Source organism: Mytilus edulis, chromosome 3, assembly GCF_963676685.1.
Source record: "Mytilus edulis chromosome 3, xbMytEdul2.2, whole genome shotgun sequence".
Classification (NCBI taxonomy): Eukaryota; Metazoa; Mollusca; class Bivalvia; order Mytilida; family Mytilidae; genus Mytilus; species Mytilus edulis.
This window is the reverse complement of record NC_092346.1, coordinates 61559255-61576027: the sequence shown is the minus strand read 5'-3', so window position 1 is coordinate 61576027 and position 16773 is coordinate 61559255. Positions and strand designations below refer to the sequence as shown.

General features: G+C 31.1%; 1 protein-coding gene across 4 annotated transcripts in view; it reads right to left on the bottom strand.

Annotated features, from left to right (window-relative positions):
* Positions 1 to 16431, bottom strand: part of LOC139517031 (gephyrin-like) — a 124047-nt gene extending 107616 nt beyond the window's left edge. For all 4 annotated transcript variants that reach the window (XM_071307619.1, XM_071307620.1, XM_071307618.1 and 1 more), the window contains exons 1-7: positions 16320 to 16431; positions 11551 to 11629; positions 11049 to 11106; positions 10481 to 10573; positions 8983 to 9077; positions 6633 to 6699; positions 5799 to 5930 (exon numbers count right to left, since the gene is read on the bottom strand). In XM_071307619.1, the coding sequence (XP_071163720.1) occupies positions 5799 to 5930; positions 6633 to 6699; positions 8983 to 9077; positions 10481 to 10573; positions 11049 to 11106; positions 11551 to 11629; positions 16320 to 16368 (573 nt within the window). In that variant the 5' untranslated portion in view covers positions 16369 to 16431. The remainder of the gene's footprint in view (positions 1 to 5798; positions 5931 to 6632; positions 6700 to 8982; positions 9078 to 10480; positions 10574 to 11048; positions 11107 to 11550; positions 11630 to 16319) is intronic.
* Positions 16432 to 16773: the final 342 nt, after the last annotated feature.

The following is a 16773-nucleotide window of genomic DNA, read 5'->3' as shown; positions in this document are numbered from 1 at the left end:
ATGGTGATGTGTTTGTAGATCTTACTTTACTAAACATTCTTGCTGCTTACAATTATCTCTATCTATAACAGTACTTTCTGTGGAAAATGTTATTGAAAATCTTCATATTTTAAGAAAATTGTAAAAAATTGACTATGAAGGGCAATAACTCCTTAGGGGGTCAATTGACTATTTTGGTCATACTGACTTATTTTTAGTTCTTACTTTGCTGTACATTATTGCTGTTTACAGTTTATCTCTATCTGTAATAACATTCAAGATAATAACAAAAAAACAGCAAAATTTCCTCAAAATTACCAATTCAGGGGCAGCAACCTAACAACCAATTATTCAATTCATCTGAAAATTCCAGGGTAAATAGATCGTGACCTGATCAACAATTTTACTTCCTGTCAGATTTGCTCTAAATGTTTTGGTTTTTGAGTTATAAGCCAAAAACTGCATTTTACCCCTATGTTCTATTTTTAGCTATGACGGCCATCTTGGTTGGTTGGGCGGGGCACCGGACACATTTTTTAAACTAGATACCCCAATGATGATTGTGGCCAAGTTTGGTTAAATTTGGCCCAGTAGTTTCAGAGATGAAGATTTTTGTAAAAGTTAACGCAGGACGACAACGGACGACGACGACAACGGACGACGACAACGACGGACGACGACGACGGACGCCGGACGTCAAGTGATGAGAAAAGCTCACTTGGCCTTTCGGCTAGGTGAGCTAAAAAGGTGAGATAACTCTAGTAAACTAAATCAAAGTATAAGATGACACCTTCCATTGTGAAAAAAATTATGTTGATACATTCTCATAGTTTTGATCAAACTTCAAATTTGTACATATCTAGTAAAATCATCATTCTGAAATGCACTAAATTCAAAAATCAATGAATGATTGGTTATTTTTACAGTAATCTCAGAAACAAAGCTGTGAGGTACAATAAAATTTATAACTTGGTCCCTAGAATTAAAAAAAAATAATTGTCAAATCAATCAATCCTATCAAAACTATGATGATCATTGCTATTAAATGAATACGTCATGACATATCCAGTGCTGAGATACATTTTACATTAAAAGATGTAGTGTGATCTATTGCTCCTTACTTTATTAGAGGTGATTAATGACCTGGACTACCCATGAAGGTCTCACACATTCGGCAAAAGAGATATTTATACCCATGCTCTTTTTTTTTTAGTGTAAACAAATGCATATAACAAAGAAACATTCATAAAGTACTCAAATTTCACAGAAAATCTTTGTATGAAAATTGAGATTTTTTTACTTTGAGAAGCAGATTCACTAAGGGCTCTTCAGGGTATTCAAATTTTCAGGAAATTAATATCATATGGTATCCTGAAAAAATCATCACAGATATATACAAAATGTGTATCAGTTAGCTTTGCAGTAGGGGTATAAAAAAAGTATTTATTTACATCTATGTTCCAGACCATATGAGTATTTGGACCGTACGCGTATGGTCCGACCATACAGGTACGGTCGGACCGTATGAGTATACGCGTATGGTCCAGTACGAGCTGACCATACATGTTATTGGATCATATGGATTAAATTTAAACAAACATTTATCACAATCTTTATTTTTAGTTTTACAAATTGTTATTATTACAATAACTAGTAGACTGATAAAATGAACAAACGAACAATTGAAATTAGATATTTGTTTAATTGTATATCTGAATCCTATTTTGGCACTCTCGCCCAAGGTGACACTTGCTACCACAAGTAACGTTATATTTTTTACATTTACATGTTTGCAGTTCATGCATTTTCCTTTGCAATTGCATTTTTTTGTAAAGTTGCTAAATATTCTAAAACAATTGTCCATCCACATTATGTTTATATATATTTACGATATCTATGATTTCAATGATCATAATTCAATTAATGTATTACTGATCGACAGCCTAAATACAAGAGATTAACAGATTTAATTATCTTAAATTTTTGAAATATTAAAATATAAAGTTTTTATTTCAATTACCATTGAACTTTTTTATATCAATTTGAGAGTTAAGTTTTGTTGATGTTATATGCATTTGTATCTAATAAACTTGACCAACTTCCTAATATCAGTCAGACCGTATGAGTATTTTGAAAAAGTATGCATACCGTCCAGACGGTACGCGTACGGTCAAAATACTCATATGGTCTGGAACATCAACACGGTTTGATTAAGGCTGTTTCTCATATTAAAATCCAATGGGAGAGTCTCATGGTCTAGCAAAAAATGCAAGACAAATTTCAAATTTTATATTCCTAAAAATTTTTAAAATAATATGTTGGAAATGATAATATTTCATTGGTAATGTTAATGTTATTTCTTTTGTACATTTGAAATCAAAAGCCAAAAAGGGTGTCGTTATACCTTCTGCTTTGACAATTTTTCATGTACAGTGTGTCCTAAACAAAATTGTGTGTTAAGTGCATCCAAACAATGTGTTAACATATTAAATGATTTTGTTGAGCATATATATACAACAATTCTTTTGTCCACATACATAAGAATGCACCTCTTGAACAAATGTGACATGTGTTAACTTTGAATTTGACCTATATTTGTAAGTTCCTAGACTGTCATAATATAAAATATATTTGGTAGAATTATACTAACATTAAGATAAAAAATTTCAAATCAATCTTTTTTTCAATATTAAAAAAGACCATTAGACTCAAGTGAGTAAAGTGAGGCAAAACTCAAACTAAACCTTTGCTTAGTAGTTCTTATATTTCAAAAGGTGATGTTGAAGCATAGCCAAGTTCTATTTTTCACATGAATTGAGGGTTTTAATTATGGAACTGGTCAAATTCAAATTGAACTTGCTTTCCTGTAATTTGGCATTGCACAAGGTCATGTTTTTCTCTGGCTGTTTATGACGTCTTTACACTAAATCCATTGGATTTTGGATGTGTACGGATTGATAGTTTAGTCTTAGATGCATGATTTGTTTTATTAGTTGTTAGTGGCTTTAAACTAGCAGTCAGATAACTGCGAGTACTCTCAGATCTGTTCCTAGTGTCTTTTATTGTCGGGATGTACAAGTACCTGGCCACGTCATCTTGTATTTTTGTCCATCTGATGAGTTAAGCCTTTTTCAACTGATTTTTATAGTTCGTTCTTATGTTGTACTGTTATACCACTGTCCGAGGTTAGGGGGAGGGTTGGGACCCCGCTAACACGCTGTCTTTACCATAAATTACTTAAAACCTTTACTAAATTTTTCCATAGATATAAAGATTTGGTTTTGAAGTTTAGTTGTACCTGTAGAAAACTTATTTCAAACGGGATAGCACATCCTCATTTTTACGGAAATGTTTTTAACCGTGCCCGAAAATTTAGAAATGATCCATGTAAACTTGTCGCTCCTTTAAATAAACTTATTCTAAAAGGTTAGGTACCTTTTCAACATTGTAATAAGATCATTAAATATTGTTTTTATTGGTATAAATATTGATTTTTTTATCAGTAAATTAAAAGCTCACTAAATATTACTGGTATGTTATATACATATACATATTCATGGATCTACAATCTGTCGATACCTGTAACTTGGCATTGCACAAGATCATGCTTTTCTCTGGCTGTTTATGATGTCTTTACACTAAATCCATTGGATGTTGGATGTGTACGGTCTGATAGTTTAGTCTTAGATGCATGATTTTTTTATTAGTTGTTAGTGGCTTTGAACTAGCTGTCAGATAACTGTGAGTACTCTCAGATCTGTTTATTGTGTCTTTTTGTGTCAGGATGTATAAGTACCCGACCACGTCATCTTGTATTTTTGCCCATCTGATGAGTTAAGCCTTTTTCAACTGATTTTTATAGTTCGTTCTTATATTGTACTGTTATACAACTGTCCCAGGTTAGGGGGAGGGTTGGGATCCCACTAACATGTTTAACCCGCCACATTATTTATGTATGTGCCTGTCCCAAGTCAGGAGCCTGTAATTCAGTGGTTGTCGTTAGTTTATGTGTTACATATTTGTTTTTTTCGTTCATTTTTTTACATAAATAGGACAGTAAGTTTTCTCGTTTGATTTGTTTTACATTGTCTTATCGGGGCCTATTATTGCTGACTATCCGGTATGGGCTTTGCTCATTGTTGTAGGCCGTACGGTGACCTATAGTTGTTAATGTCTGTGTCATTTTGGTCTTTTGTGGATAGTTGTCTCATTGGCAATCATACCACATCTTCTTTTTTATATTAACCCTGCCACATTATTTAAGTATGTGCCTGTCCCAAGTCAGGAGCCTGTAATTCAGTGGTTGTCGTTTGTTTATGTGTTATATATTTGTTTTTATATAAATAAGGTAGTTAGTTTTCTCATTTGAATTGTTTTACATTGTCTTATTGGGGCCTTTTATATCTGAATATATGGTATGGGCTTTGCTCATTGTTAAAGGCCATACGGTGACCTATAGTTGTTAATGTCTGTGTCATTTTTGTCTCTTGTGGACAGTTGTCTCATTGGCAATCATACCACATCTTCTTTTTTATTTTGTAAAAAATTTCAAATTAGGCAATCTCAGCTGATTCAATACAAACCTAACATTTACATTTTTAACAAAATCGACATAAGGCTCAAACACGAAAGATTTGTTGTGATTAGAGGTTCCTAGCATTCTGTTAAATTGAAAAGATTTAGTTGAAGTTAGTAAACTATTTAAGAACCTTTAAAGGAGAAGGGCATTAAGGCTCTTAAAAAGCCAAAAATATAGTGAATATATAGAAGTGAGCATACAAGAGAACAAACATGAAGTCAATATACAAGATAACACATTCTCATGGTGTGCTATTAGACCACTGTCTAAGGTTAGGTTGGTGTTAAGGGATCATGCACATGTTTAACTTACCACATTCTACATGTGTTATTCCAAAGTCAGGAGTTTGTAATTAAGTGGCATTTTTGTGGATCTTGTATTTGAGATAACTTTTGCTGGTTTCATTTTAACTAAAACTATGTCAAAGGTCAAGAGTAACCTAACTCTCTTGACCTAACTTTGATATATAACTCAGTCCCTTCCAATGTTGCATCCTTGTAAAAACTTATTTCTACATATAAAAGTTATGTGCACTGCAGGTCACAAATCTATAACAATGTTCTACTACCATAGGGGTCAAAGGTCAGAGTCAAGGTTAGAGTGACCTGACTTACCAGGTAGGCATACAACACACAATTATCCCAAGATGCAAATGCACACCAAGTTTGGTTTTTCTAAGTTTTAATGTAACAAAATAGTGAACCAGACATGAATTGTACAAAACCTTACTTAATAGAGGTCAAAGTCAGGGTCAGAGTGCTTTTATATATGACACACCCCATCCAATGATGCATCTGCATACCAACTTTGATAAACCTATGTTCGATGATACAAAAGTTATGCGATAGACACAAAGCAGGACAGATGGACATACAGGCAGACATGGTGATTCCTATATAACACCAAATTTTTTTGCAGGGGGTATAAAAATTAACTACCCAGACATAGTCACAAATTACTGCTTGGTTTTGTGATGTCAGACAGACAAGGGTGAAAATAAATGCCCTCATCAGCTTATGGTAGGAATGTAAAAGCAGATTCCATTACTTCATATTTTTCTGTAGATTTTCAAATGGCATGTCAAATCATTTTTCAAATTTTATGACAGAAATAGTGAGAGGAAAACAGAAATAAAGTCACCAATTTGAAGTCAAAATATGGGCATGATCAGATGAAAATGGAGTTCCTGTACATGTACCTTAGATCTCTGAAAATAACAATAAACTTCAATATAACCTACCTTTAACTGTTTTGTGTCCTGATGAACACCTTCACTCTGCAGATGAGAATGGGTTTGTTGGATTTTTGAAGAATTGTCTTTAAGTAGGTCAACTGCATGTGTTATTCCAGGGAGTGCAAATCTAAAACATTCCTGGAAGTAAAAGTATAGAAATATGTGAATAAAGGTGCCTACAATCATGGCATATTGACGATACATGCAGAAAAGAGTGAAAAAACATAAGAAAGGCTGGGTGCTTTCATTTGATAATGGAATCATTTGGGGGAAAAAGAAGCTATATATGGTGTAAAAATGCCTTGCCATTTTCAGCATGAAAAAAAAAGTCTTGTGAATTTTTTTTTTATGAATGAAATGTAAATTAACTTTATATCTACACATTTGCACTAAAGGTAAGGTCATGCATAATTTCCTTCCTAATTAAACTTTGAAAATGAAACGATTATTACTGCAGTAAAGTTCACTTATCTGATATGAACTAAAGTGAATATATGCCAGAGCAAAAACAGAACATGTACCTATTTATACATATCAAATATTTCTTTAGAAACAACTTGTTAGAAAATTTAATTCTAAAATCAACTTAAGACTGAAAGATGGTGCCTCATATACTGCACACAACAGAGATACATGTATGATAAGGCAACAATAAATACCAAATAAGAGAATGTACAAATAGTGTTTATTTTAAAATTGACCTAATATGAAAACTTAACATTAAGTGCTGACAATTAAGATGATGAAAAGATACTTCTTAGTCTCGCCTGCTATGAAATTCTCCAAGGAAAAGGTAAAGATCAGAACACAATTGAAAACATTTATAAGTCCAATACTTACCTCTGAACCTTTAACACTTCCAGGAAGATTAATAATAAGACTCTGACCTCGACTACCACATACAAGTCTGAAAGTAGTTCAGTATTAATTTTGATAAAATATTGAAAAATAAACCTTCAATATTAATATGACTTCACAGTAATGATTACATGAGTTATCAATATAATACATTTTAAATGCTTAATATAGCTATATTTTATTTTCTTCAAGTGTGAAAAAAATCTTTCCTTTTTTTTGTCAAGATTTGTCCATTTCAGATTTCATATTCTGTATTTCTGTCTGTTGGATAAATAATAATGACTGCTCCAGACAATGATTATTATAAGGACCAAATTTTGTGACTCTCATTATGAAAATAAACATGGCTGCCTTTTACAATCATACAATATTTATTTTTTATTCTAGGCTTTTGAGATGTTTAAGACATAAACAAAATGTGAAAAATCTTTATCTGAAAATCAATATTATAGAAAGAAATCCAGTTTTCCAAAATTTATAGAAGAGAACAAAGCATAAAATTTTCAAATTTAAATTATTTTCAAGGAAAAAAATCAACATAAAAATAGAAGGCAGCCAGATATGTGGTATATATATGTTACAGTAAATAGGTGAAATTAGGAATTACACGTAATTACTAAACACTTCAGTAAATACCTGTAATTACTAGCCAATTTAGTAATTACATGTATTTACTAGTTGTTTCAGTGATTACTGGTAATCACTGATTTTTTTTGTCATTTTTACAGCTATTTACTAACTTGATGTTTTTGTTTTAAAATTAAAAACATAATTCAAGATACCAAATAAGAAAGTAAAGGGGTAGGGATGTTAAGGGCGCTAACTTAAGGATGTAGGAATATAATGCACATCCAAAGTGCATACTCTTTAGTGTTTGTGAATTGAAACTGGAAAATGGTTGTTTTATAGGTTTTGAAACTCCGTAAATATATGTATGCAAGACAATGATATCTATCCAAAATCAAACTAAAATCTCCATCATGCACTGTGGTTCAAAACTTTAAAAAAACATTTTCTCCAAATATCCTGGATTTCTACCAAACTTGGACAGAAGCTAAATGTTCATAAAATAATACCCAAAAGTAAAGTTTGAAAAAAAAAATCCTTTTTTTCGTATATTACTTATAAATGGACTAGTTTTTTCCCAGTTAACATTACATACACTCTGTAGTTAAAGTTTATAAAACATTAGATTTTATAAACCATCCTGGATTTTTACCCAATTTTGAATGAAGCTTCTTACAGTACTAGTCAAAAGATAGTATCTAGAGAAAAATTTTAATATTTTTTCCTCATTTTTGTTGAGCCTGCGATTAACAGCAAAAGTAGCCGGGACTATTTGTTCTGCAAAACCCTTACAATTTTAATAGCTTAATACATCGATAACCCATCTCCAGCTAGTGGTTGATTTGAAGGTCACATGAATATGTATTCAATGAGGTCCAAATATTCACTTGCAAGTGCACAACTCATCAACCTTGTTTCTCAGCTAATTTAACAAAATAAAACCAGAATGGCTGCTAACAGTGAATTATAATTTTACTATATCATTTTTATATAAAATGATTTAACAAAAAAGAAAAAGATATTTTTTTTATATATCTCGAAGCTAATGCACATAACAGTTCATTCCAGTTCTTAACCTACATAACTTTATCTTATCTTTATAAGGTAATAAGTCTAAATATTCTTCAAATTCAAAGAGTTCTTTAAAAAGTTAAGACATAATGCTTTGGGAGAATTTTCCATTTCTTATTTCCATGTCTGCTGAAGTTGGTCAAAAATTATCTGTATAATGCTCAACTTAAACCATTTTGGATTAAAACTAAAGTTACTCTGATTCAACCAAATATTTGAAAGTCCATATTTATTCAAGATATTTTTTATACATTCAAAATTTTAAGAGTACTAACTGATCTTCTAGTTAGTATTACACAGCTAAAACAATGTTGTATTATGGTCAGGTGATCAAAAGTTATGGTTGTTTTAGCAGTCAGTAAATAGGTGTAAAAATTCATTTTAAATTTAGTAATTACTGGTAATAACTGGGCCGTTTAAGGAATTACTTGTATTAACTAAGTGCATCGGGAATTACCTGTAATTCCTAAATTTTAGAATTACATGTAATTCTTATTTCACCTATTTACTGTAACATATATATGAGTGACCTATGCAAATAAAACATTCTTTTTTTTTTTTAATTTGTGGTTTACTTGTACCCAGGAAAACCACGAAAATTGGTATTCAATAAACAATAACGATTCCACAGTATCTATACATGCTATAAGCAAATCACTAGTAAATGATAAGTAATGGTAGTCTCAAACTATACCTTGAGAGCATGGCAAGTTTTGTAACTTGTAAAGATTGTGTTATCATGGCAATAGTAATACCAATAGCTTCCTTCTCAAGAATGGCTTTAGTTGCCTGTAAGTAAAAATCTTTACATATTAAAATATTAAATCAACATACCTGTTTTAACAGGTATTGACAGATAGTGTCAATCGAAAGTGTAGTTAGTGACATAGAACATATAAAATGAAATATAATGTTCATACATCCTACCTTTTAAAACCTAAAAACAACTTAGTATAAAAAAAAGTGACATTTAATTTTTTTTGTTTTATTCCCTTATGGTATTACAATCCACACTATGACTGGAAAGAGCAGGATACAAATAAAAAAATGATTTGCTGAGCGCAGTCTGATACGACCGCAGCAATCGTATCTTGAACAGTTTGGGAAAATTTAAACACAATATTCAATCTTGATACTGTCTGAATTTGGATTGTGATCAAATTTTTTACATAATATTGGTTTCTAACGTAAAACAAATGTGTTCAAAGATCTTCTACATCTATTGCGCAATACTGTGCAATTGAAGATTCTTTCTTGAAACTTTTCAAAAATTTAAAATTTGAAATTTGAAATATTTTGATATTTAAATGAATCCCTTAAAAAATTGGACCCCCTCCCCAAATTTTTGAAACCCCCTTTGGAGCAATAACCCCAAAACTGAATCCAAGCCTTTCAATTATTATTTCCCTTTGTTATATGGAACCTGGTGGTACATTGTCAGAGAGATCCAGACACTTACACACAAGTTATTCTCTTGAAACTAGAAAAATGCTTCTTTGTGGGCCCTTTTTGGCCCTCAAGTCCTAAACTGTTGGCCAAATAACCCCGAAAATGAATCCCAACCTTCTGCTTGTGGTATTTAACATTGTGTAACAATTTCAGAGCAATCAAAATACTTATACACAAGTTATTGTCCTGAAACTAGAAAATGCTTGTTTTGGGCCCCTAATTCTACGACGGTTGGGACCATTATCCCCAAAATCAATCCTAACTTTCCTTTTGTGGTATTGAACCTTCTCAAAAAATTTCATAGAGATCCATTTACTGTAACTAAAGAAATTGTCCGTAAACCAATGTGTCTTCGGGCGACGACAACGACGCAGACGACAACATCATACCATTATAGGATCAAAAAAAAAAGTAATATTCAATTGTTAGGGGGAGAAAAACTCATGAAATCAAAAATAAACTTGTATAATTAAATCTGTATATTAAACTCAATTCTAGTCAGTAAAGTTCTTGAAATAAGAAAGGACTAACATTAGTAGCAGTAGTGATAGTATTCTTTGGTAATTATCGTGGACAAACAAACAAATAAAAAGTAAAAAGAAGAATAAAACTGATTAAACATATGTAAACACAGGTGACAATTCAAATGTAAACAAATTGTTCCATACAGTAAACAGTGGGTATTAGCATGAAGGTATAGGTATGAGCTAAAAGGAAACTTAACATTGAGTAAAAATCTATACCTCAGGAGTGACATCCCTTTGAGAAAATCCTGTTCCACCAGTTGTCAAAATCAGATTCAACTTTTTAACATCAGACCATTCCATAAGTTTGCTCTGCAAATAATATTCCAAAAACATACTTTAAAACAAAATTCAAATGTAAGACTACATCTATTTCTATAACATGAAGTAGATAAATATACATATATAGTTACAATTCTGGCATTTTACAGTTTATTGATTTTATTTTACACTCTCTTTTTTTGTATGGTTTTGTTTTGCTTTGAGCATGTTAATTATATTTGTGTTGTTCCATTTACAGCTAATTTTTTTTTATTCTGAGTGCTAAAACTTAGGTTGTAACTTCTTCTTTCAAAAATAGCCATGGACAATATTAGGTGTTCTAATTAGGTCTGTTTTAAAACTGTTTTGAGTTTTGATGCGTCTTAACATTTTATCAGTTGCTGTCACCAAATAATGGTCTTTGGCATACCTGACAGAGGTTTTTACAGAAACATTTTGCATAAACCAAAACAAACTAAGTATCATATGATTTTCTTTTATATACAATGTTATATTTAAAACTTACCTTTATTTTATCAGCATCATCAGATACAATTTCTCTAACTGATACAGATCCAATTATTCTGTAAGAAAACCATAGTTTATAGTACATGTAGTACCACTATATACATTTGTACCAGTGTACTATATACCAGCTTACTACAGCTGAATATATATTATTAAGTAAATGTTTATAAGTTTGCACCAGAGAACTTCTATTTAGAGCTTTAGAACCTATCAGTATAAGAAAGTGTCATGTGACATTACACTGATTTTCTTTCCACTGATGCCATGTTCCTTTTGAATGTACTGTAACTGTTCAATTTTAATTAAGAAATGCATTAAATTTGAAATGTTTTCATTGAAGTTCTCTGTGGGATAGATTACAGATTTTCTTTATTTGTTTGGAAATTATTTGTGGAATAAGTTACAGAGTCATCTGATTCTCTTTTCCTCTTTCAAGTTATGAGTGGAATACAAGTACATATCATACCATGTTATATAGAAGTCTATCACATATCACTTACAGATTTTCTTCTCGAATGAGCCGACAAAGATTGGTACCACTTCTATCTTCAGCTCTATTTTCTGAACAACTGTCACTAACTAAAATATGACAAGAATGTGATTTTATAACCATTTTACAATAAAATATCATATATGTAACAGATCTTCCAGAAAATTACCAGTTATTTCCCTTAGTACTTAGTAATGTTCTGATGATTGATTCAACATGTATCATAAAATGGTCAATTGAGGCAATCCAACTAAATAATCAAACAAAAAATTTCATAAGCCATAAAATAAACACTTTACATGGTAACAATATGCGTGATATCAGTCTGCACCAGACTAGTAAATATACAAAATTTTATAATGTCATTACTAAGGGGAAAGTTTTGATAGTTTCGAGACTAGTTGATGTAAAAGTTTTTGGTGCAGACTATGATATACACATAGAATCAATTCAAATATAACAAAGCACAAGAAATAAAATCATAAATATTAAGGAAAAAAAGTACAAAAAGTTATTATCATTAGTAATGAACATGGAGACCCTGTGGTCACCTTTTACCATTCACTAGCATTGCTAGTTGCATCCAATTTGAAAATAGTATTCATAGTAGTAATAAATTGGCAATTAATGAAGAGAGCAATTGATAACTTGGGAACCAATTGATTAATGGCACTGGCTAGGGTTACATGGAAATGTAATAATAATAAAATAATTATTGTTACATTGGAGACTAATTGCCGGCATGCAGTGTTGGGTAAGGAACCGATTAATTGACAAGTATAACAATAATAATTGAGTCTATGGTTACATTGCGTTAGTGTTACATTAATGCAAAATAAAACTTAAAAATTTTATTTGAACATTGCAATATATATTACATACAATTTTTTAATTTTTAATTTACAATGTCAGTTTCTACAAATCCTGTATGTTGTTTATGGAAGCATGATTTAGTCAGATGCATTTGAGTGAAACTGTTCTAAGCAGCCATCACAAGCAAGTGATGCAGCAATGTGCACGTCTGTACATGGTACAATTATTCCATTTTGCAGTTATCCTTTTTTGAAGTTAAAGGGATAATTCGCGATTTTTCACTTTTCATCTTATTATGTTCATAATACCATAAAAAACATATTCACCAAGTTTTATTTTGATATGAAATCTAATAAAGAAGAAAATTGGGAATTATTAATTTTATTTCTTGAAACTTCCTGACTTATGTGACGTAGTTTAAGTCTTTGATGCATGCCGGGAGTGAAAATATCTCATTCAAGTCTTGTTCGTTAACAATCTAATTACGCGATTTAAAGCGCATCGACGACTCTTGGTGTAGCTATTAACCAACGAAAAATAAGTGATAGCCATGCAACTTTTAAAATTAGATCGTGTGGATATTTCAAAACGAATTTTAATAATAAAATTCATTCATACAATAGAACATTTTTATGATTTATTTTCTACAAATACTTTAAACAAACATATGAAATTGACATGATCAATAGTGTATTAAAAATACATGTTTGTATTCTGACGTTTTTGCTTCATTACAGCAAACGTTTTCACTGGCTTGTACGGTGGAAATAAAATGTGTATTGTTTTGTGACACCTAAAGAATGTTGAATGCGTAGGTTAACTCATGGTAATTAAAAGATTAGCATTATGTAATTCTAATCCTTTGATCCTCATTCAATGAAATCTAGGCGTCACGGTTCACTGGCATTTCAGGTGTGAACAACATAATTGTAAACGGGAGTCCTACAAAATTTCAGACACATGAATGTAAAAAAAAATAATTAAAATTAATTAACGGGAATAATAAGATCGCACAATAACTGGATAGCTGTTGTATATTTTCATATTTTTGCATAAGATCACTTTTAATGAATTATGACTTTTGATTACTTTAGTGACGATCAAACACTGAATTATTTTAATTGAAGAATTTATAAATAAAAATAGCCTTCTAAACACGAGTTTATGAACTAAAATTTGTACTATTTCAAATTAGGATAGGCAGCCTTAAATATTTCAAACAGATCATTAACAATTGCAATTATATATTTTAGTCCATCCGAAATGATCTTTAATTGCCTATTGAGGAATTAATGTGCTCATCAAAATATTTAAAATCTGACAACACATGAAGACTTCAGATATTTAAAAAAAAAGTTTTAAAAAATTGACAGGAAATTAAAGGATCTAATTGGAATGATATCTACAAATTACGAACAGATATGCTTTTCAAGTGTGAAAAACATCGACAAAATTTATACATAATCGGGAATATGTCCTTCTTAAAATACTCTTCGTCTCACACCGTAACTATATATAATACTTTTGCTATTTGACCAACGATGTATAAAAAAAGACAACGAATTTTATGTCATCTTTCCCTATTTTTTAATGTAATTATAAGTCTGTTTCAACTGGCAAGAATACCACTAAAGCGGACAAGCAGTTTCTTTAAATTGCTGTCATTGAATATCTAGAGAGAAAATAAATCCCGAAATTGAATTGAAACTTTGATACTCTATAGTTTTCCTGGAAAATATTCACATCCCTCGGTATTAGTGTACTTCCAGTGGCGTATATATTACATGCATTTCGGAACAATTGTGACGAAGACGAATTTCTTCCTTTTTTCGAGAACAATCTAATTGATATATAAATGTCCTTAACTTCGATGAGCCAGAAAAGTTATATATCGACCTGTATTTAAATCTCTTCTTCTTCTTCTTCTTCGTTGGGTATCCAATAGTCTATCGATATTTGATGATTACTTTCTGTTGGCATACGTGGACTTGTCATTTTACAAAACTTTTACCCCCAATTTACGCAAAATGTATGTTTCTTTCTTATGTTCTATGAGCTATAGTTCCGTAACTTATTATCCAGGCGTATATACGAATGGTCGACAAGTGCGTACCTTTTTTTAAATCAATATTTCTGGTATGTTCCAATCTGTCCTTCACCATTGACAAACGAGTATATATTACATTTTACCAAATACCCTTGGAAAAAATTCGTATATAGATTTTTATTTCATCAGATCTGTTTGGTTTTTTTTTGTTTTATTTATATTTTTATAAATAATTTTCTTTTAACCAGAAATGTTATTCGTAAACAAGCGTATATGTTTAGTAATCACTATATATTATATCACTTTCGGACACGCAAGATAGAGATGTATATTATACACCTAATAGTTCAAAACGGAAAGTTATAAGTTATCGGCCGTGTACACTTATCAGTACACTAAGAAGTGAAACGATGCATGAATTTGCAAACTCGACAGGAAATCGCTTGAATACCTGGACGTGTCACCTCGCACCCCCTACAATACCTTTGGGAGTAATACCTTTAGCCATGCGGGTGATCAGTGGAGCGAAGATCCTAATTTATTTGAATAAAGTTTATTACATAAAAGAATTATGAACTAATTAGATTACCGAAAACAATTCAAGTTTCACGGATGACTTATATATGATTTGAAATTTTGACTTTTTCACTAATTCCTATATTATCAGTCTAAAAATAACAGATCATGGTTATTAAAAAAAAAGAAGAAAATTTTCCGTATCAAGTTAACTAGTCGGATAAAACAACCGTACGATTGACGAGATATCGACACGCAATTACGACTACATCGGGTTACTGTAGTTCTGGTCCTTAGACATATCGTGACTGCAAATCGGACAAGGTAACAAAATGGCCGACCGTTGAGAATTGATACTCTAAATTTAAAATCGATGGTGATCTCTTATCTAGCAGAATAAAACTTTGATATCTATAAATTTGAGCATTTTTATACAGAATAAACATAATATCAATTTTTGATTTTTTTGCGAAGTTTCCCTTTAAAGAAACTTTCAATGTCTGTCATAATTCATATGGAAAAAAAAAAATTAATCTTGAGATTTTTATATTATATTGTGAAGGCAATTCAGTAATATTATCATTTGCTGAAATGTTTGGAATTGGTGGAATTGATGCTTTCATTTTCCGAGTCCAGATATTATGTGATCGTTATTTGTTCTTACAGGTGAAAAAATTCAGAGTTCAGTATTTTTTTAATTTTACTTTTTGAGAATCAAAACTATAAGGTTTAAGTTTATTAAATCTAACGTACATGTACATTAAAGTGCATAATTAATATGTAACGATAACGCAATGTAACCGTAGACTAAAATATTATTGAAACATTCAAAATTTATCGGATCCTAGCCCAAGCATGTATTCTGGCAATTAGTCTCCAAGGTAACAATAATTGTATTATTATTGTTACATTTCCATGTAACCGTAGACAGTGCCTTAATTAATTCGAAACTTAAAACAATATCCCAGCTGACTTTGAATAAGGCCCTGGTTTACTTTTTAATCAAATGTGGGACAAGCATGAGAAATTGAGTACTGACACAAAACGCAGAAAAAAAAAACTGAAACATGAAGCAGGCACATGAAATGAAACATGAGAAAACGAGAAACGTTGAAACATGAAAAGGTAAAAAACCTTGCATGAAAATAACCCTTTTATATGTTTACCACCCTCTTCCTCGTAGAGTGGCAATTCAAATGTCACCCAACCTTCAACCTGGATGAGATGACAGGATCTACCTTTTGTTTTTATTTCTAATTTGTTCTTCTAAATTGCATGAAATATTTGCCACTGGACGTTAAGCAACCAACAATGACAACTATCAGCCAACCCTTGTGATTAGAATCAGTGAGTCGTGTAACATAAAATCGATTTTGTTGAGGGGAAATCAAGGATGTGTCTACCTGTTAATATTCCTATACTCATCATACTAGTTGTAAGTTTTTCGCTCATTTTTATTTACGATTTTCTTCCCGGTGCCAGTTGGAAATCACAAAACTAATGCGGAAAAGTAATAATCCGTAAAAAGGAAGTACAACGGACCTACAAATATACGTTAACAAGTTGCGCGGTTTTATCATGAAGGAAATTAATTTGTTAATCATGATTAAATATAAATTAAACAATTATATAAAAATAATGAATCCCCTGCTCTCAGTTTTTTAATCATTAGAAAATATAAATCCTCAATCTCCCATACTTCTTCTTCTGTGTATTAGCCTCCTTTAAGTAGGAGCACCTCCGAATGGAGTATATACCCTTAATGTCGTATTAAAATTTGTAAACACATTAAAAATATGTACAGCACATGCATATAAAAGAAAGAAAGTTGTTGGTTAGATTGAGGAGGAAAGGACG